Raw genomic sequence first — 22,422 nt, forward strand, 5'->3', positions numbered from 1 at the left:
CCAGGAGAGCCACCTCAGTCCCACGGAGCACATTACACTTGTGCATCTGGGGAACCGACCCCGCGGGAGGAAACACTCATCCTGCCTTGATCAGAGCCACTTTTACAGTTATGGCTTTTAGCCTTCGATGTGCTTTCACATGTGTTTATTCTCAGTTAACTTCCTTGAGCAAAAACATTGCCTTTCTCCCTCCCAGGATGCCCTGCTCCCTCTTCATTTTCCCTTTCCCAGTATCTGGAGTGGTCAACCTGACAACTCGACACAGCCTAGAGTCACTTGAAAAGAGAGTCTCAGTGGAGTAACTGTGTTTATTGCATTGGTCTGTGGGCATGTCCATGAGGCATTTTCATGATGGATAATTAGATAACTGTGGGCCGAGCCCATAATGGGAGATACCATTTCCTGGACAGATGGCGCTGTACCATATAAGGAAGTAGGCTGAGCATGAGCATGAGTCAGCCAGCAAGCAGTGTTCCTCCATGGTCCATGCTTTGAGGTCCTGCCTTGACTTCCCTCAGTGATGGATTGTGACCTGTGTAGAATCCAAATAAACTTTTTCCTTCACAAGACACTTTTGATCAGAGCATCAGAGAACTAACCAGAACAGTGGTGTTAGCACATTTTAGCACATGCTAGAAGACTCACTGAGGGAAAGTCAACCACAAAAGGCCTTTGGTTTAGTCAACATGGAAGTGGAGGACAGGATCCAGCAAGATAGTGCTGAGGATGAGAAATGATGGACACAGGGTTATCAGAATAGTCATGGCCAGAGGAATAAGATGCCATGAAGATCATGCAGATAACGGACAACACATGCCATTATAAGGCTCGATGTTTTACAAATAAGGCACAGAGACTAGGTAACTCATTCAAGGTCTTATAAATATCATATCCAGGCTGTCCCTGAAGCTCAGTGATCTCTGCAGCCATATGATACAACATGTACTGATTTCCCATAAAGATTACTGATGTATGACTGGAAACAGCAGAACATGTTTGCTTCCCAGGGCTGGGATACCTGAATGCACAGAACAATATTGCGTGTGGAACCTGTTATGTATTGCTATAAATCTATTCTTAGTGAGTATGCAACTAAAGTGATTTTATTATCCTCTGAAGGGATGCCAATCATGGCTAAAGGTAAATCAATCAGTAGTGCGGAGGCAGTGAAAGAGAAATGGAGGTGTCACAAAACACGGCCACGCACATCATAGCTGTCCCCTGGTTCCTGCACTTGAATATAGAAACTTTGCTTCTGCTGGCCAGTTTTGTGTCAACTTGACCCAAACTAGAGTCATTTCTGGAGCGGTTATTTCAGTTGAGAAAATGCACCTATAAGATTGGCCTGTGGGCAAACCTGTGGTACATTTTCTTAACTGATAATGATGTGGGAGAGCCCACCTTCTTACTGATGGTGCCTCCCTTGTCTGGGCTGTCCAGTCCCTACTGCTGGTGTTTTAAGAAAGCAGGCCAAGAAAACAATGGGGAGCAATCCAGAAAGCACCCCTTCTTCTCCAGCCTCTGCATTAGCTCCTGTCCCCAGGTTCCTGTTTTGCGTGAGATCCTCTCCTGACTTCCCTCCATGATGGGCTGTAATCTGTGAAGTGAATGAAATAAGCCCTTTCTTCCCCAAGTTGCTTTTGCTCATAGTGTTTATCACAACCTTAGAAGCCCTAAGACTGAGTAGACACTGTCTACTTCTCCGCCATTCGAGGGTCCATTCCTGGGTGTGAGTCAAATCTTGGGCACTGCCCTGGTGAACCCCCAGCAACAGCAGCAGCTGCAGCCAGAACAGCTGCAGCATCGCTAACCATTGCACCATCAGGCATGCTAGGTTAACCCCCGCCCCCCCAGGAGAACTACAACCGTGTCCTCTGCTCTGGCCTAGGGTGTAGGAAACAAGAAAAGCCTCCACTCTTTTCCCAAATACGAATATTTTTGTTTTCCCTTCTTTGCTAGTAAAAACTGGATTTCATGCCTGTCTACAATTCACTTGTAATTCCACTGGTGTAGGTGATGGGGTCAGGAAGAGAGTCTGCGTGGTAGTTAGTGTAGAATGTCTGTACTTTTAGCACATAAACCACAGTGCCTGCATCTGAAGAATCTCTGGGCCCACGATGTTGAGCTCTGGATTTGCAGGCTGTACCTGGAGAATACGACAGGGAGCTGGTGATTCTAATTTTCAAAGTGCCCTTGATTATGGAAAAGAAGGCCTCATTAGCCACTATCTCAGCCCAGGATTTGGGTCTGCCAAATATAGAAAGGATTAGCTCACAGTGGGTTCTGACCCTGACTGGGAGGATCATGGATCATGCTTCCGGTGGCTGAGTCCCAGCTAGCCTCACAAGCTGCTGCCCTTTTGTAACACTTAAGCCCAGGCAAGACCTCCATGCTAAGATACAAAGTGGCAAACTGTGGGATGAGTATGCTTGCCCATGTGTACTTAGAGTGAGTTTTACTTAACTGAAAAATACCTAAGAGCATATTCTGGCTGCTCCAGAATAAGAAGAACCAGTGTGGTTTTAGCCTTGGTGAACATAAAACCTCTGGAACATGCTCCGAAGTACAACTGAGAAATTATATATATATGTATATATATGTGCATATATTTACATACACACACACACACATATGTGTGTGTGTGTGTGTGTGTGTGTGTGTGTGTGTGTGTGTGTGAGATTCTTAAAAACGTGTGCATTTGTTGAAGGGAAAATAAAAGAACAAAGAACCGGGTTACATCTTGTTTTATGCCTCTCCTCCAAACATATTCCCAGGACAGAGCCTATGCTGGATTTAACAGTTTGTACACGTGTCTGGGGCTGTGAAACTTAATTTTCAGTGGTTCCATGAATATTGTAGATCCATTGTTCAGCATAGAGAAACCGAGGAGCAGAAGGTAGCTAATGTCTGTACAAATCCCACCGCCGTCCACCCCACTGAGAGATTGGTCTCAGTACCTCGCCTCCCCAAGAGGCGTAACAGACAGGCCTATTTGGGGGTTATCTGTAGAGTGTTGTACACACGATGAGCCAAGTTCTCTCTTTGGAAGGGAATGAAATGAGACATCTTCTTGTCAGCTTTATCTGAGAGGTGATCCTCTTAATCAACTCTTGTAAAGTTTGCATTTCGAAGCTATTCCTACTCTCCTAGGCCCCATACGTTCCCAAGCCTTGAAAGGAAGACCCTGCCCCTCACCGCGCCCTAATTTGGAGGCCAAGAGGTTGTGCGGAAGGGACTGTACGGACTGTATCTGTCTCATCTGCCCTGGGCCAGGGCACAAGCAACCACAATACAAACTCGGCCTTGTTCTTACTTGTCTTGCTCAATCCCTACCCTTTTCCCGCCCCGAATCCCGGGTGCCAATCTGCCCCCACCTCGGCTCTGGGGACACTCACCACGCCACTCGAGGGCCGGTTCCTGGGTGTGAGTCAAATCTTGGGCGCTGCCCTGGTGAACCCCCAGCAGCAGCAGCTGCAGCCAGAGCAGCTGCAGCATCGCTAACCATTGCACCATCAGGCACGCTAGGTGACGCCCACGGGGACCACAACCGTGTCCCCTGCTCTGGACTAGGGTGCAGGAGGCAAAAGAAGCTACCACTCTTCTCGAGGACCACGCCACCCCGGAGCCCTGGAGATGAACTCGCCTCCCTTGTCGCCACAGTGTGTACACTTGGGGCTCTGGGCGTGGAGACACAAATAGCGGAGTTTTCCCCGCCCCGCCCACACTGCCTTGGGGAGGGAGCAGGAAGAGGGGCCGGGCCCTGTGCTGCTTAAACTCTGCCACCTTTTGGGGTTAGGAGAAAGCTGGGCTAAGGCGGCAGCGTGGCTCCCCTTCACACTTCTCTCTCGGGTTTGCTGCAATACCTGCTGACGACGGTGCAGCCGTCAGCAGCCTGGGTGAGCGAGCTAGTCCTTTCCATGAGAAAAAACCTGCCTACTGGATTTGCAAGGGTTTAGCTGCCAGCAGATGAGTGGAAAGGGCTGCAGGGTGAACTCAGGCCTGGGACGCCTCTGGAATGCAGAGCACAGGAGACACCTAGGGGCCCAACCTGGTCTCCAACTTTGCTCCAGAGTAACTAGAACTCATCAGCAGTATCCAGCTTTATCCTCGTTTAAAATAACCCCAGCCTTCCGGTTTTTTGTTTGTTTGTTTGTTTGTTTTTAGATTATCTTCATCTAATCAAATATCCCACACTGTAGAGTTGAAGAACCCAGTCAGAAAGGCGTCTGACTGGATCTCGGTTACTGCTTAATGCAATAAAACTTACTCCCTAAATTAGTAGACAACAACAAATGAACACAAAACATCAACCTGCCCAAACCGTGACCAGTCGCAGTCTTTCTAACTGCCCACCTTCCCCGCCAAGTAATGAGCATTAACTATACTGGAAGCATTCGATACATAGGGGATACACATGGTCCTTGCCCAAGCAAGACCTTGGCATAGCCGGTAAAACAGAAGAAGAGAGGGAAGACAACAAAAGGGAACCTGGGGGAAAGGAGGACAGGTGGTGGGATCTTGGAGGACCTGTCTTTCATAGGTATTCTTGCCAAATAACAAAACCAACAATTACAGGTACTACAGTGCCAGACTCCGGAGATGTGCCTCTGCCTACAAGACTTATCCAGGAGTGAATGTCAGAGGTAGAGAGGGGCTTAGTCTTGAACCTTAGTGTTGGATAAATGAGCTCTGTGAGCTAGCAAGATGTGTATACTTCAGCCACAGTGAGAGGCTTGAGAAGTCCTGGGATTGGAGGTATCAGGTGCATGGCTTAAGGAAAGATGTCTGGTTGTCCTCTAAGAAGGAAATGGAAGGACCAAGGCTGGAGCAGAAGATGAGAAGACTCTGTGTACTTCTCGAGTCTACAGCATGGAGGTATATGCAGAAATCAGCATCTTTCCTGACAATAGTCAGAGAAGGCATGTTGTGAGAGCACTGCAGATCACGCAGTCTGCAATCACCAACCCCGACTTTCTCTCTGTTGGCCTTGAACCACAGAACTATGGGAATGTTGCCCATAGTGGGAAGATTCAGCCCTGATTAAGCTGACTGGCATCAGTTGTGGCAGGCAGGTGCAATCCATGTGGCCCAATTAGGTAACAGACTTGGTTGCTGATATTAATCTCTGGAGAGAAGCAGGGCAGTAAGACCAAAGGAGAACAAGATGGGAGGAACTGGAGTGGGCTCTGACGGTCACACCATGGTCACGCCACGGTCATGCCACGACTGGGTGATGGGCAGTGGGAAGGAGAGGCTGGCTGAAATGGGAAGTGGTGTGAAACAAAGGTTAGGATGAAGCACTTATCTAAGAGGATGTGTGACCTGCTGGAACAATGTGTCCATTGTTCTTATCCACAATGTATCCAATGTGTCCTAGGCACCCTAGGACAGCAGGCAACATGGCTAGTCTTTTACTTGCTGGGGCCTCAATTTTAGCTTCTGTATAATGAGGCAGGGAGGCTTTCCCGATCCATGCAAAAAATATTCTGAAGTGGCAGAGCCCTGACTAGGAGGAGGATAAGAGAGGGAAATAAGTCATATTTCATCCTCAGAGCAATTAGGATAATGAAGAGGGCTGGGGAGAGTTTCCTGGCCTATGGCACTGTATATCGTAGTCAACATTAAAGACTCGAAAAGAGCTACCCTGTTCATGTCTTCCCAGAACATTACGGCTTCAAGACAGAGATCTGGGGTGGGGTTTTTTAGCCTTTGAGAAGAAGAATCATTATGCTTATTCTGGATTCCATTTCAGGTTTCTGAGGCAATGAGAGAGCAACTTGTCAGCACTGTGACTTTCCCTAAACCTTTGTCTTTGAAGGGTCAGAGAAACATTAGCTCATTATGGGATGGTGTTTGGAATGATGTATTAAATGAGTAATGGTTGCAAAGCACTTAGCACAGTCTACCCTGTTGTATACATCCACTCTAGGAGCTGTGAGTGTTTGGGGCGGGAGGAAGCAGGCCAGCAGGGCAGGCTCCAAGCAGGACTCAGAGCAAGGCTACAGTGCTCTGCATGTCTGGGATTATCTCCTGCCCCCACCAAGAACACCCCGGGTAGGTTTCTACACCTGTGACCTCTGTACATCTTTTTTTTATCCTTTTGACTTTGGGCCATCATCTGTTAACTTGTATGTCTCACCTGACCCTGAGTACCTTAAAGAACTGACTATATTTTACTTCTCTGAGTCTCCAGGACATCACACTTCCCAGGCACTTCAAGAGTTCCTGCTGAGGCAAGCACACATAGAGAATAAACTTAGCATCCTGGCACCTCACTTTATTTAGGTGGACACATACACCCCTTTATAATAAAAACCACTTGGCAGCTTGAGACTTTACTTGCACACAATATGCATACACATACGATGAAAAAGGCTTCTCCTCCCTTAACAACAACAAACTTAGATCAGTTCTGTTGCCCAGTCCTTTGTCCAGTCAGGAGACCAGAAAACCTAATTGGATTTGAGTTAATAAGGCAAAACTGTCTTCAGGTAAAATGTTTACGGAGAATCTCCTATTTACCATCTCATGACTATGTACAATTGAGTGTGCAAATAATTAAAACAAAATGAATTATGAGAAGATGCAATGACTTTGAAAAAATTTCTATGTAGTAAGTAAGCTATGTGCCTAGGATCATTCAGGTTCACCAGTCGGACTCGAGTTTTAATTTTAGTAAAATAGAGGCTTTTTATTGAAACAAAACCAAAACTGGCCAGGACCAAACCAGAGAGTTTTCTAGGTAAGTCCTTGACTATTGTTAGTCTAAGTAATTTAAAAGTGAAACTCACAAAGTTATAATTTTTGGGAACAGATTAACTCTACCCTGGTTAGGTGCAGACAGAGCTTGATTTTGTAACAGATGTCCAGCAGATGCCTCAGTCATTCAGACAAACAAGTGGTTGATATGTGAGAGTAAAACTTAGCAGGAAGCCCCTGAATCTTGTGACTCATTATTTTGTAAGAACAGCCAAGGCAGTGAAAGCGTTTACAGCAATCATCAGTTTTTAAGAATAGCACAGCTGCACTGAGAAGCCATCCATCTTAGCTAACATGTAACTTCCTCGTGGCTTAGAAGCTAAAAACATTTTGTTCTTACAAGTCTTTTCAACACAGTAAATTATCTTCTAAACATAATGCTCACCATCACACTAACTAGCACCACCCAGTTTTGTAATTTGGCCCCTTGAGTGTCTTCAGTGGGTGGCTTGCTGTCAGTTACTGTGCTGTATTCCTTTTTAATCTGTACCATTGCTCTGCTTTAAGCAAAGCTTTCTGTCTAATTTTCAATCTGCATGAGCTTCTATTTCAATCTTGGTTGAGTCCCAGAACCTAGAAACACCATGTCTAGACCCTGACCACTGTTAACACTATCAAAGAATGATAAAAAGGAAGGAGAAAAGAAAGAAAAAGAAGGAGAGGGTCTGGGCTGGGGGATGGGGAGGGAAGGAAGACAATAAGGGATGAAGGGATGGGTTTAAAAGGAGCATAGTATTTGAAGTCATTTGAAAATTGAGAAAACCATTTGGAACCCAAATTGTGTTAATAAAAATGGGCTAAGAAAATGTGGGTATTCAAAGCGCACTTAGTGCACGGGCTATGGTCAGGAACAAAAATAATGAGTTGTTTTCAGCACTGAAGGAATTAAGATCTCAGCAAGAAAGGTCGAGAGAAGTCAGAATAAAAATTAACCAAAGTGCCCTCACCTGGTCCTTGTGGGTGAGGCAGACATCTAGCTGGTCTGTTCCTGTGAAGACACCATATCCTGAGACATCCTAGAGGAGCCACTGAACTCAGAGCATCAGGTAATAACAACCTCCCAATACCCTATGCCCCAGAGCAACAACTGGAAGCAGGGAGTGCTCAGGACCCACCAGGCACCAAAACCCCCACCCCTGTGGAATACCACTCCCCTTCTGCTCCTCACCTGGTCCTTGTGGCTGGGGCAGACACCTACCTGGTCTGCTCCCATAAAGAAACCATATCCCAAGACATCCTAGAGGAGCAACTGAACTCAGAGCAGTAGACACCATATCCTGAGACATTCTAGAGGAGCCACTGCACTCAGAGCAGTGGACACCATATCCTGAGACATCCTTGAGGAGACACTGTACCCAGAGCAGCAGACACCTAGTTGGTCTGCTACTGTGGAGACACCATATCCTGAGATATCCTAGAGGAGCCACTATACTCAGAGCAGCTGGAGCTCAGGATCACAGGATCACAGAGACATCTGGACCCTGAAGAGTTCTGACACAAGCAAAATAACTGAACAGTCAGTCTCCAGTCAGAGACAGTGAGTGCAGGTAGCACTAGAGTTAACCAGATGGCAAAAGGCAAGCACAAGAATGTAAGCAACAGAAACGAAAGTTACTTGGCATCATCAGAACCCAGTTCTCCCACCATAGCAAGCCCTGGACACCCCTTCACACAGGAAAAGCAGGGTTCAGAATTAAAATCACTTATCATGATGATGATAGAGGACTTTAAGAAGGACATAAATAACACTGTCAAAGAATCTGAGGAGAACACAGGTAAACAGGTAGAAGCCCCTAAAGAGGAAACACAAAAATCCCTTAAAGAATTGCAAGAAACACAACCAAACAGGTGAAGGAACTAAACAAAACCATCCAGGATCTAAAAATGGAACTAGAAACAATAAAGAAATCACAAAGAGAGACTACCCTGGAGATAGAAAACCTAGGAAAGATATGAGGAGTCATAGACACAAGCATCACCAACAGAATACAAGAGACAGAAGAGAGAATCTCATGTGCAGAAGATACCATGGAAAACATTGACACAATTGTCAAAGAAAATGCAAAATGCAAAAAGCTCCTAACCCAAAACATCCAGGAAATCCAGGACACAATGAGAAGGCCAAACCTAGGGATAATAGGTATAGATGAGGGTGAAGACCCATAGCTTAAAGGGCCAGTAAATATCTTCAATAAAATTATAGAGGAAACCTTCCCTAACCTAAGAAGCCTATAGAACTCCAAATAGATTAGACCAGAAAAGAAATACCTCCCATCACATAATAATCAAAACATCAAATATACAAAACAAAGAAAAGATACTAAAAGCAGTAAGGAAAAAGGTAAAGTAACATATAAAGGCAGACCTATAAGAATTGCACCAGACTTCTCACCAGAGACTATAAAAGCCAGAAGATCCTGGACTGATATCATACAGACCCTAAGAGATCACAAATGCCAGCCCAGACTACTATACCCAGCAAAACTTTCAATCACTATTGATGGAGAAACCAAGATATTCCATGACAAAACCAAATTTACACAATGTCTTACCACAAATCCAGCACTTCAAAGGATAATGGATGGAAAACTCCAACACAAGGAGGGAAACTACAACCTAGAAAAAGCAAGAAAGTAATCTGCCAACAACCCCAAAAGAAGATACTTACACAAACATAATTCCACCTCTAATAACAAAAGTAACAGGAAGCAACAATCGTTTTTCCTTAATAGCTCTTAAAATCAATGGACTCAATTCTCCAATAAAAAGACATAGATTATCAGACTGGATACATAAACAGGACCCAGAATTTTGCTGCATACAGGAAGCGCACCTCTGTGAAAAAGACAGACACTACCTCAGAGTAAAAGGATGGAAAACAATCTTCCAAGCAAATGGTCCCAAGAAAGAAGCTGGAGTAGCCATTCTAATATCAAATAAAATCAACTTTCAACCAAAAGTAATCAAAAAAGATAAGGAAGGACACTTCATACTCATCAAAGTAAAAATGTACCAAGATGAACTCTCAATTCTGAACATCTATGCCCCAAATGCAAGGGCACCCACATACATAAAAGACACTTTATTAAACCTCAAAGCATACATTGTACCTCACACAATAATAGTGGGGGACTTCAACACCCCACTCTCAGGAATGGACAGATCATGGAAACAGAAACTAAACAGAGACACTATGAAACTAACAGAAGTTATTAACCAAATGGATTTAACTGATATATATATATATATATATATATATATATATATATATATATATATATAACATTTCATCTGAAAACAAAAGAATATACCTTTTTCTCAGCACCTCATGGTACATTCTGCAAAATAGACCATATAATTGGTCACAAAACAGGCCTCAACAGATACAAAAAGATTGAAATAATCCCTTGTACCCTATCAGACCACCATGGACTAGGTAGGGCTGGTCTTTAAGAATGACAAAAACAATGGATAGCCCACATACACATGGAAACTGAACAACACTCTACTCAATGATGACTTGGTCAAGGAAGAAATAAAGAAATTAAAAAACTTTTTAGAATTTAATGAAAATGAGAACACATCATACCAAAACTTGTGGGACTCCATGAAAGCAATACTAAGAGGAAAACTCATAGCTCTAAGTGCCTACAAAAAGAAACTGGAGAGAGCATACACTAACAACTTGACAGCACACCTGAAAGATTTAGAACAAAAAGAAGCAAATATACCCAAGAGAAGTAGACAGCAGGAAATAATCAAACTCACTGCTCAAATCAACCAAGTAGAAACAAAAAGAACTATACAAAATATCAATAAAGCCAGGAGCTGGTTCTTTGAGAAAATCAACAAGATAGATAAACCCTTAGCCAGACTAACCAAAGGTCACAGAGCTAGTATCCAAATTAATAAAATCAGAACTGAAAAGGGAGACAAAACAACAGAAATTGAGGAAATTTAAAAAAATCATCAGATCCTACTACAAAGGCCTATACTCAACAAAATTGGAAAATCTGGATTAAATGGACAATTTTCTAGACAGATACCAGGTATCAAAATTAAATAAGGAGCAGATAAACCATCTAAACAGTCCCATAACCCCTAAAGAAATAGAAGCATTAAAAGTCTCCCCACCAAAAAAAAGTCTGGGACCAGATGGTTTTAGTGCAGAATTCTATGAGACCTTCCAGGAAGACCTAATACTAATTCTCTTCAAACTATTCCACAGAATAGAAACAGAAGGAACACTACCCAATTCATTCTATGAAGCTACAATTACACTCATACCTAAACCTCACAAAGACTCAACAAAGAAAAAGAACTTCAGACCAATCTCTCTTATGAATAAAGATGGAAAAATACTCAATAAAATTATCTCAAACTGAATCCAAGAACACATCAAAACAATCATCCATCATGATCAGATAGGCTTTATCTCAGGAATGCAGGGATGGTTCAATATTTGGAAATCCATCAATGTAATCCACTATATAAACAAACTCAAAGAAAAATAATCACCTGATTATCTCACTAGATGTTGAGAAAGCATTTGACAAAATTCAACATCCCTTCATGTTAAAAGTCTTGGAAAGATCAGGAATTCAAGGTCCATACCTAAACATAGTAAAAGCAAGCAAGCCAGTAGCCAACATCAAACTAAATGGAGAGAAACTTGAAGGAATCTCACTAAGATCAGGGACTAGACAAGGCTACCCACTCTCACCCTACTTATTCAATATAGTACTGGAAATCCTAGTCAGAGCAATTAGACAACAAAAGGAAGTCAAAGGGATACAAATAGGAAAAGAAGAAGTCAAAATTTCACTATTTGCGGATGATATGATAGTATAATTAAGTGACCCTAAAACTTCCACCAGAGAACTCCTAAAACTGATAAACAACTTCAGCAAAGTGGCTGGATATAAAATCAACTCAAACAAATCAACAGCCTTCCTCTATTCAAAGAATAAACAGGCTGAGAAAGAAATTAGGGAAATGACACCCTTCACAATAGTTACAAATGATATAAAATATCTTGGAGTGAATCTAACCAAGCAAGTGAAAGATCTGTATGACAAGAACTTGAAATCTCTGAAGAAAGAAATCGAAGAAGATCTCAGAAGATGGAAAGATCTCCCATGCTCATGGATTGGCAGGATTAATTTAGTAAAAATGGCCATCTTGCCAAAAGCAATCTATAGATTCAATGCAATCCCCATCAAAATTCCAGATCAATTCTTCATAGAGATAGAAAGAGCAATTTGCAAATTCATTTGAAATAACAACAAAAAAAAAAAAAAAACAAAAAAAAAACAGGATATCGAGAACTATTCCCAACAATAAAAGAACTTCTGGGGGAATCACCATCCCTGACCTCAAACTGTACTACAGAGCAATAGTGATAAAAACTGCATGGTATTGGTACAGAGACAGGTAGGAAGATCAATGGACTAGAATTGAAGATCCAGAAATGAACCCACCCACCTATGGTCACTTGATCTTTGACAAAGGAGCTAAAACCATCCATGGAAAAAGGACAGCATTTTCAACAAATGGTGCTGGTTCAACTGGAGTTCAGCATGTAGAAGAATGCAAATCAATCCATTCTTATCCCCTTGTACAAAGCTCAAGTCCAAGTGGATAGAAGACCTTCACATAAAACCAGGTACACTGAAACTAATAGAAGAGAAGGTGGGGAAGACCCTCGAATACCTAGGCACAGGGGAAAAGTTCCTGAACAGAACACCAATGGCTTATGCTCTAAGATCAAGAATTGTAAAATGGGACCTCATAAAATTGCAAAGCTTCTGTAAAGCGAAAGACACTGTCAATAAGACAAAACAGCAACCAACAGATTGGGAAAAGATCATTACCAATCCTAGATCCGATAGAGGGCTAATATCCAATATATACAAAGAACTCAAGAAATTAGACTCCAGACAACCAAATAACCCTATTAAAAACTCGATACAGAGCTAAACAAAGAATTCTCAACTGAGGAAACTCAAATGGCCGAGAAGCACCTTAAGAAATGCTCAACATCCTTAGTTATCAGGGAAACGCAAATCAAAACAATCCTGAGATACCACCTCACACCAGTCAGAATGGCTAAGATCAAAAACTGAGGTGATAGTAGATGCGAAGAAAGAGGAACACTCCTCCATTGTTGGTGGGATTGCAAGCTGGTACATCCACTCTGGAAATCAGTCTGGTGGTTCCTCAGAAAATTGGACATAGCACTACCTGAGGACCCAGCTATACCACTCCTGGGCATATACCCAGAAGATGCTCCAACATATAACAAGGACATATGCTCCACTATGTTCATAGCAGCCTTATTTATAACAGACAGAAGCTGAAAAGAACCCAGATGTCCTTCAACAGAGGAATGGTTACAAAAAAAAAATGTGGTACATTTACACAATGGAGTATTACTCAGCTATTAAAAATAATGAATTTGAGAAATTCTTAGGTAAATGGATGGAACTAGAAAATATTATCCTGAGTGAGGTAACCCAATCACAAAAGAACACACATGGTATTTACTCCCTGATAAATGGATATTAGCCCAAGAGCTTGAAATATCCAAGACTCAACTCACAGACCACATGAAGCTCATGAAGAAGGAAGACCAAGTTTGGATGCCTCAGTCCTACTTAGAAGGAGTAACAAAATACTCAAGGGAGCAAATATGGAGACAAAGTGTGGGATAGAAACTGAAGGAGGGGCCATCTGGAGACCATTCCACCTGGGTATCCATCCCGTGTGCAGTCACCAAAGGTAGATGCTGATGTGGATGTCAGGAAGTGCATGTTGACAAGAGCCTGATATAGCTGTCTCCTTAGAGGTCTGCCAGAGTCTGACATATTCAGAGGCAGATGCTCACAGCTAACTATTGGGTTTCCCAATGGAGAAGTTAGAGAGAAGACTGACGGAGTTGAAAGGGTTTGTGACCCCATGAGGAGAGCAACAATACCAACCAACCAGAGCTCCCAGGGTCTAAATCACCAGCCTGGGAGCACATAGCGAGGGACCCATGACTCCATCTATACATGAAGGGGAGGATGGCCTTGTCGGGCATTGGTGGGAGAGGAGATTCTTGGTTCCATGAAGGCTGAACACCGAGTTTGGGGGAATTCAAGGGTGGGGAAGTGGGAGTGGGGGGATAGGTGGGAGCAGAACCTCATAGAAGCAGGAGGAGGGGGGATGGGATAGGAGGTTCCTGGGTGGTGGTGGGAATAGGGTAAGGGGATAAAATCTGAAATGTAATTATAATAGCTAATAAAAAAGGGATAAAATTAACTAAAGTGTCACATTTCTCGCTGGACCTTGTGTCATTTCTACAGCTCGGCCTCAGAGAACAGGGTTGAAAACTGTGAAAGGAGTCTACTGAGAGCTGAGTCCTTGGAATAGGGACATCTGAAGGGTAGCAGACCAACTGAAAACAACTGACCCAGCCAGGGAAAAAACTTACTGAACAAAGAGCTTCTATTGTCTGCCTACTCTGATGGCTTTCCACTGGCCAAACCCCACAGGAATTCAGCAATCAAGCAGGTCCACAGAAGTCAGCTCCCTATATCACTGAACATAGTGCAGTGCTGTAGACAGCAAGTCTGGGGAGGCAGACGAAAAAGTTGTTTTACCATAGAGAGCAGACAGAGCAGGAGTCCCTGATCATGTTCATGGGGGCAAGAGGTAGGGAGAAGTCATAGCTAGTCATAGCAGAGGCTAGCCTATGACATGTGGAATTCGTTTGAAGTACAAGGTCTCAAAGGGTTGAACCTCAGGGGTTGCAGGTAGCTGCTGACAGCCACTATTGTCACTTGCTTATAGTTGTAAATGACAATGTCTGCATTTGTTGTCACTTAGCCTTCTCCCCTGGGGCTCTGCATTTTTCACTTGGCATTTCTATAACAGTACCAGTCATTTGGGTTAGTATGCATCCGGACATGATGTGGCTCCATCCTGAGTGATTATATCTGCAAAGACTCTTGCTGCCAAAAACCCCATACTCTGAAGCTCTATAGACAGATTTGGGGACATAATTCAATCAGTTCAGCTACTGCGTGATCGAGTTTATGTGCTCCTGGATATTTGCTCAAAAATAATGAAAACATGTATTCATGCAAGCTTTGTGCATTAGTCCTTTTTAGTAGCTTTATTAGAAATAATCAAAGAATAAAAACAATACAAAATTGTATCAACAAATGAATGAAGAAATAGACACTGGTAAGGTCGTACTTTGTTGAACCATGGAGTATGCCCTGAGAAATGTGTCATTAGTCAGTTTTATCATTATGTGAACATTATAGAATATAACCAAGCTAAATGTCTGTGATATAACTAGGAGACATTTTATGGGGCTTGTTTTAGTTTCTTTTCCATTTTCTGTGACAAAATACCCTGACAAAAGCAACTTAATATAGAAAGAACTTATTTTAGCTTGCAATTCTAGCTATCATCCATCATTGTGGGGAAGTCCAGACAGCAGAAACTTGAAACAGCTCATCACATTCACAGTCAAAAGTTGGTGAGAGAACACTTGCATTCTCACTTTTATACAGTCGAGGATTTGAATACAAGGAATAGCGCTGCTCACGTCAATTAATACAATCAAGAAAATCATCCATGAACATGTCCATAGGCCATCATGTTCTAGACATTTTCTCATCAAAACATCCCTTCTCAGATGACACCATAGTTTGTCAAGCTGGCAATGAAAATTAGGAAAATTAGCCATCACAGGGCTCCTATCATACATGTGGTCTGTCACTGATTTGTGTGCACTTGACTGTATATCCACACAAGGCAATATTTCTCTGCAATAAAAAAGAATGAACTCTTGAAGCTGGCATATTGGATCAGAGGGGAAGGGCACTTGCCACCAAGCCTGATCTATCCCTGGAATCCACGGATAAAGGAGAGAACCAAATCCTGCAAATTGTCCACTGACTTCAATATGTGTACTATGGTGTGTCCAAACACACACACATACACACACACACACACACACACACTAAAATCAAAATAATGAACTTTTAATATATGCAGTAATATAGTTAAACCTCAAAAAAATTAGGCTGAGTGAATGACACATGACACTAGACAAAAGAAGACAGTATACATTATAGCCCTGTTATATTAGTCACAGAGGATGTAAGTTAATGTATAACGACATAAATCAGATATCAGATAACTAATTGTCTAGGTTTAGGAATGGGATCCTAGCAGGAAAGACAAAACTGAGCTGGGAGGGACTGGGCAAGTTCATCTGAGTTTGATTAGAATTAAGTTAGGCTTGTAATGACCATGGGGACAACTGACATCTCCAGTAGTTGCTAGGTCTTCTGTAATAACCACAAACCCCAACAGAGGGAGCAGAGGGGAGAATGTATACCATGCATTTGAGGAACTCACACAGCAGTCAGGGTGAGTATCGCACAGAGCTTAAATACAAGAGCTGGTGCCAAAGCCACCAGGAAGCCACTCTATGGTTTCACTATGACCAGATTTGTTTTAAATTTTACTCAGCAGATAGATAAATAGACATCTTCTAGAAGCAGACTGGGGTGAAGTTAGAGTCACAGGAGAGTAGGTATAGAGCACTCTGCACTCTTTGAGGTAGGTACTTCAAAGCAAATTTCATAACCTCTGTAAAGGCCAATGAATTCATGCATTGAACTTAAGGACAAGGTAAGGTATGACTTGAGGAAGATTTGCTTGTTTTCTGGTGCTAGGGATGCAACAAAGAGCCTCACAGATGCCAGGCAAATACTTAACCACTGAACTATAACCCGACCCCATATTGTAGTCTATTTATTATTTAATTGTGTGTTTGTTTAGGTGCTTGGAAGTGAACCCAGAGTCTTGTGCATGTGAAGCAAGCACTGTACCACTGAGCTGTCTCCTCCATGTTATGTTGTTTCTGGACAAGCCTGTTGACCATGTCTAAATGATGAAGAGGATCCAGAGAGGAAGAAATCAACAAAAATTCAGAATAAGGTTCTTGAGAAGATGTTTGGCATATGTTGTAAAGTAGCTGGGACCTTCACATCCTCCTCCTGAGGTGTGTGTGTGGGGGGGCACAGTGGGTGATGTTGGCTTCAATAGGAGTGGAGAACACAGCCAGGGAAATCAGCTGGGGATAAGGAGAGATGTGGTGTTGGGCATTTACAGCGGCTCAGGTGTTTTCTCACCCCTATTCTGTGCCCAGGTACAGGCAGGGGAGAAAGTAGACAGTAGCCTTCTCCAGAATGACATCACCAAGTCAGGAAAAGCATGTGGCTGAGATGAAGGAGTTCATGAGAAAGAGGTTGAGTTGGGATTTTGAAACACTTGTCTCTATGACCACAAATAGACTAGTGGTGACAGGGAGAGGGGACTCTGGGGGAAAGATTGCAAGTTTGTGGTTCTGGCTTTATCGCTTACTAGTCCAGTGACACGGGAAAGTTATTAAGCTCTATGTTAATTGTCTGTAAAGTCAGAGTAACAATAGCTGTGCCCGTGTCCTTGGCTTGCTTTGGAGACTAATACCCAAACAGTGACTACAGTAACAGGCACACTGCAGTTCTAGAGGTAGTTTTTATTGTGAGTTGCTGTAATTTAAAGTTAACAAAGGCATCTTTGGGAAATTAAAGAATGAGTATGATGGGATGTCTTATTGGGTGGAGAAGAAAAGCCATCAGACAAAATCCTTTCTTCTCAGCAGCAGCCCTTCACAGAGGGCTCATGGGAACCAGGCTTTATGTGTACTGTGCGTGCAGTGTAGTGGTTAGAAGTTTAGACAGCTAAGTGGGAATCTGCTCCGTGAGCAGTCTTTGCACCTTGCCCAGCCTCAGTTTTCCTCCTTTAAAATAGTAGTCACAGAGTATCTAACGTCTACGACGGTCACTGGAAATGACTCACTCCCTGGCGAGTCCTGAGCGCTGGTGAAAGGCAACTGTGATTATTAAGGAATCGCAAATGTTACATTCATCCTGTTCTGATAAGGACACTGGAAGAGGTCACAAGGCATATGGTTGAAGCCCTACCCTGAACAACCCACGAACTTCCTATAATTAGCTCCCATTAAGAGAGAATTATACATAGATGAAAGAAAATATTCGTTTATATAAGACACAAGTTTTCTAACCTATTTAATATGTATACTTAACAGATCTCTCCCAGTATTTATTAAACACTTACGGGTGTGTTCAAAATATTATTTTATATTATGATTTAGGAACTGCAGTACTTTCATAATGCCCACAGTTGCTGAAGTACTTAGAGGTGAAAATTTACTGGGCAGAAGGCCAGTTTTAGCAGCAAATTAACAAATGAGCTTTTGCGTTTTTTTTTTTTTTTTTTAACCATAGTCCAAACAGAAATCTGTATCAATTTAACTCAATTAACAGCATTCCCAGCACGTGGTGCTCAGCCAGAAAAAAATGTTTCAGAAGTCCAAGCAAGCCTCTGTCTTGATTGGTTGTGCACAGGGTATCTTGGGTGCTTATCATGCCCTCATCCCCACCCCTACCTGGAACTTCCTGTACTCAGCTTGGCAACGTGAGTGAAAAAGTTGAACTCACCCATGCTCTCTAGCCTCATGTGTTTCTGAAGCTCACACAGGTGCAGTAGAGCTTAGTTCTACCAGTGACCAGAAATGGTGCAGAGCTTCTAGGGCCACCAGCAGTCACTCAGTCCCTCAGCCCCAGGAATTCCAGTTCAGGAAGCATCAGGCAATAACATCAGGCATATCGATATCTTCACTATCTTTTTGTAAGCTCTGAAGGTGATGGATTCTATGGGCAGGCTAGGGTGGATTGTGGTGGGTTCTCAATAGCGAAGGGTAGCAGCTCATGCTTAGGGCATGGAAAAGAAATGGAATTAGCAGGAAACCTCCCAGAGTTTAGGGTGGGACAATGCATAGGAAGCCATAGCAGATGTGTGGCCACTGCAGGAGGATGCTACTGGCTTGGCTCCAGGAACCCCACTTTAGGAAGCAATGCTTTCAGGACATCTTGGGCCATTGTGGCAGGGAATGAATGGGATGCCAAACTATCTTCTTAGAATTATATCTTACCTGTACTTCTTGGGTCAATCACATGACCAGGCTGAGTTTCCCTCTTTTACACATGGAGCAATGAAGAGCCACCTTGCAGTGTCATTGTAAGATGAGGAAAGGTCTGAGCCAAATGCCAGACACAAGGTGTTCCCCTTGGAGTGCAGTCACAGCCTTTCACTGGATGGAGACTTGACTTTGGTATCGGAGCTAAAGAGATTGTGATGTGTCTACCCTTGTCCCATCTTGCTTCAGAAGGTTGGTGACTCGGTGAAATTTTATTCCAAACAGTTCGGGACACTAAGGTTCAGAGTCAGGGAGTTGGAGTGGATTAGACATCGGATCATTTTGGGACTATGACAAGAGACTTGGACATAAAAGGTCTTCACGTGTCCTGGTTAAATATTAAAGTTAAGTGCAGCTATCGGAGATCTTCAAAGCTAGGTGAAAAGAAAACTAAGAACTCTGCAAACCTACTTTACGTAGCTAGAGTGCAAAGTGCAAGGGATCCTCTGGGAGGGTGTGAATATGTAGGAATCACAGTGTTGTCACATGTGTAGATTTTGTAAGAAAATGTGTGAATGGCTTAGGGCCCAGGAGCCATGAATATGACTTAATTTTTCCCTTCATGACCAGCCAATACAATACAGCCACTCTGCATCAGGGCATTATTTATATTTGACCGGAAAAAAAACCAGTTTGCTAATGGAGAGGCAGTAATCTCCATTTTTTAAAAGAATGACTGATCTATTAAGTAGAAAAAAAAAAGAAGAAGAAACCAACATCTTTAGTGAAATTAAAAAGTGCACCAGCCCTCTGTTGTAGCATTATTGATGACAAACAGTAAACAATACATTTAAAGCATAGGTTCTCATTTAAACTATAAATTCTTGGTCTGAAAATTTGTGACCTGCATTTACATCCATGAAATCATTACCACCTTCAAGATAGCAACACACCCAGCATCCCTGCAAGTTCCCTGTATTCTTGGGTGAGCCTTTTCTCACACCCCTCCCCACCACAGTGGCCTCCAGCCAATCATCCAGCTATTTCACCAGTATAGACTAGCTTGCCGTTTCTCGAGTTTTATGTGAATACATTCATATAGTAATACTCTTTCTGGCATGCTTCTATCAGCCATGCTGTTACACACATCAATGATTTGTTCTTAGGTGGGTGGTGTACGCCTATGACCTCACCTACTTGGGACATTAAGAAAGACAGATTACTGGCTCAAGGTTTGACTGAGCTACAGAGAATTCAGAGTCAGCATGGAAAGCCTAGTGAAGCCTGCCTCAAAAAAAAAAAAATTTTAAAAAGCACTGAGGACATAGGTCAGTAAGAACCTAGCATTTGCAAGATTCTAGGTCCAATCCATAATAGCAGCTCACTTGTGAGCTGTGACTCCCTTTAGGGGTCAAACGACCCTTTTACCAGAATCACTTAAGACCACGGGCAAACAAAGATATTTACAGGTCAGTTCATAACAGTAGCAAACTTGCGGTTATGAAGTAGCAAAGAAAATAATTTTATGGTTAGGGCTCACCACAACATGAGAATCTGTAGTCAAGGGTCCCAGCATTAGGAAGGTTGAGACCACTGCCTAAGAGTATAGGCACAGAGGGTAGACAGAAAGAGTTGGTTAGTTAATCATTTTTACTTCTGAGTTGTATGAGTGTACTACAGATGTTTTATGCATTCCTCCTCTGCTGATGGCCATTTGGAGTGCTGCTTAGCTTTGGGTGATTACAAACATAGTGGCTATGAACATTCTTGTGCAAAAACCCTCACATGGAAAACCGTTTCGGCAGCAAATGCGAACGGGTGCCAGGACGCGATCATAGAGTTTAACGGTTAACTTTTTGAGAAATCGCTGAATCATATTCCAAAGTGGTACCATTTTACATTCCTGCCCATAGTGTATGAAAATTCCTGCCCCTCCTCCCCTTACTTCTATGGGTTGAAGTGTGTCCCTCCAAAGATGTTGAAGTCCTAGCACTGAGAACCCATTAATGCAAGTTTATAAATATGGTCTTTTCTCAAGTTACAGTGAAGTCACTCAAAGATCCATAATCTAGTATGACTATATCCTATAAAAAGGGCAAATTGGGAGGCAGCTGAGGTGGCATGGTTGGCAAAGTGCTTGCTGTGCACCCATGAGGATCCGAGTTCAGTCCTAAACATCCACACAAAGCCGGAATCCATACCATACATCTATTCACCCAGGATCCCTGTAGGTCTAGGGTCAGAGAGGGACTCAACTCAAAACTAGGATTGAGGTAGACAGCTAACCCTTAGTATACAACACACACACACACACACACACACACACACACACACACACACACACACAAAATGAAGTTCTCCTTCTTGGACACAGAGACAGACTTGCAAAAAGGGGGGCCTCAAGTTTACATGAAGTAAGAGATTGAGACTGATGCAGCTATAAGCCAAAGGAAACCAACAGCCACCCACAACTCACTAGAAAGAAGCTGGGAGATGCTCAGAACAGGCTCCCCCATAGCTCTCAGGAGACCCTCAACATGACATCCCCCTTTCCTTGCATTGCCATCTTCCAGAACTGTGAGACAATTTAATGCTATTGTTTGAGCCCCTCTTTGACATGGGTTGTGAGAGGGGGCCTAGGAAATTAATATACATGCCAGCACTGGGTGTGGCTCGTGCTCTTAATTTTAACCATTCTGCTAGGTGCATAGTGATATTTCCCTGTGGCCTGCATGCACACTTCTTTAGTGATTAATGATTTTGAAGACAATTTCATGTAGTCATTTGTTATATATTTATCTTTGTTAGAGTTATCTGTTCAAAATCCTCCTTTTGTCCGTTGGGTTGTTTCACTGAGTTCTGAAGGGATTTACTTTTTATTATTTATTCTGGATATAAGTTCCTTACTTGATATATAATTTGAAAGCATTTTCCATGGTCTATAGCTTTATATTCTCTTCTCTTTATAACTTTTGAAAAGTGTAAGTTTGTTGTTCATTTTTGGTGAAGTATGGTTTATGCATTCCTTCTTTTATCGTTTATACTTTTGAATTTAAGGACTCTTCAGCCCAAGAATGTAAAGATTTCCCCCTATGGCTTTTTTTTTTAACTGCTTTACCGTTAGGTTTGTGGTTTATTTGGGGTATATATATATATATATATACACATACATATATATACATATATATACATACATATATACATACATATACATCTATACATATATACATACATATATACATATATATATAATATACATATATATACACACATATATACATATATATACATGTACATGATATATATATATGTGTGTATATATATATATATATATATATATTTCATTTTTCATATGACTCCCCAAAGTTTGTGACACACGTACTGAACAGACCATCCTGCCTCTACTTAATGATGGCCTTTGAAGTCTGATTAACAGAGAGCAGTCTTGAGCCCTGGGGCCTAGCTGAGGAGTAATAGTTGATGGCTCCTAGGGCAGAGAGAGTCAGTTTTCTCTGAGGGCCATGTCTGATAGGTTCATCATGAGCAGTGGGCAGCTGCATGCTCAACTTTGTGTAGAAAATACAAGCTAGACTCAGCAGGCTTCAAAAAAAATGACA

At 42.4% G+C, this 22,422-nt stretch overlaps 1 protein-coding gene across 2 annotated transcripts in view; it reads right to left on the reverse strand.

Annotated features, from left to right (window-relative positions):
* Pla2r1 (phospholipase A2 receptor 1) overlaps window positions 1-3,658 on the reverse strand; it is a 122,638-nt gene extending 118,980 nt beyond the window's left edge. For both annotated transcript variants that reach the window (XM_076928811.1, XM_034496575.3), the window contains exon 1: window positions 3,396-3,658. In XM_076928811.1, coding sequence (XP_076784926.1) covers window positions 3,396-3,513 — 118 coding nt within the window. In that variant the 5' untranslated portion in view covers window positions 3,514-3,658. The remainder of the gene's footprint in view (window positions 1-3,395) is intronic.
* Window positions 3,659-22,422: the final 18,764 nt, after the last annotated feature.

Source organism: Arvicanthis niloticus, chromosome 2 (genome assembly GCF_011762505.2).
Source record: "Arvicanthis niloticus isolate mArvNil1 chromosome 2, mArvNil1.pat.X, whole genome shotgun sequence".
In the NCBI taxonomy this organism is placed as follows: Eukaryota; Metazoa; Chordata; class Mammalia; order Rodentia; family Muridae; genus Arvicanthis; species Arvicanthis niloticus.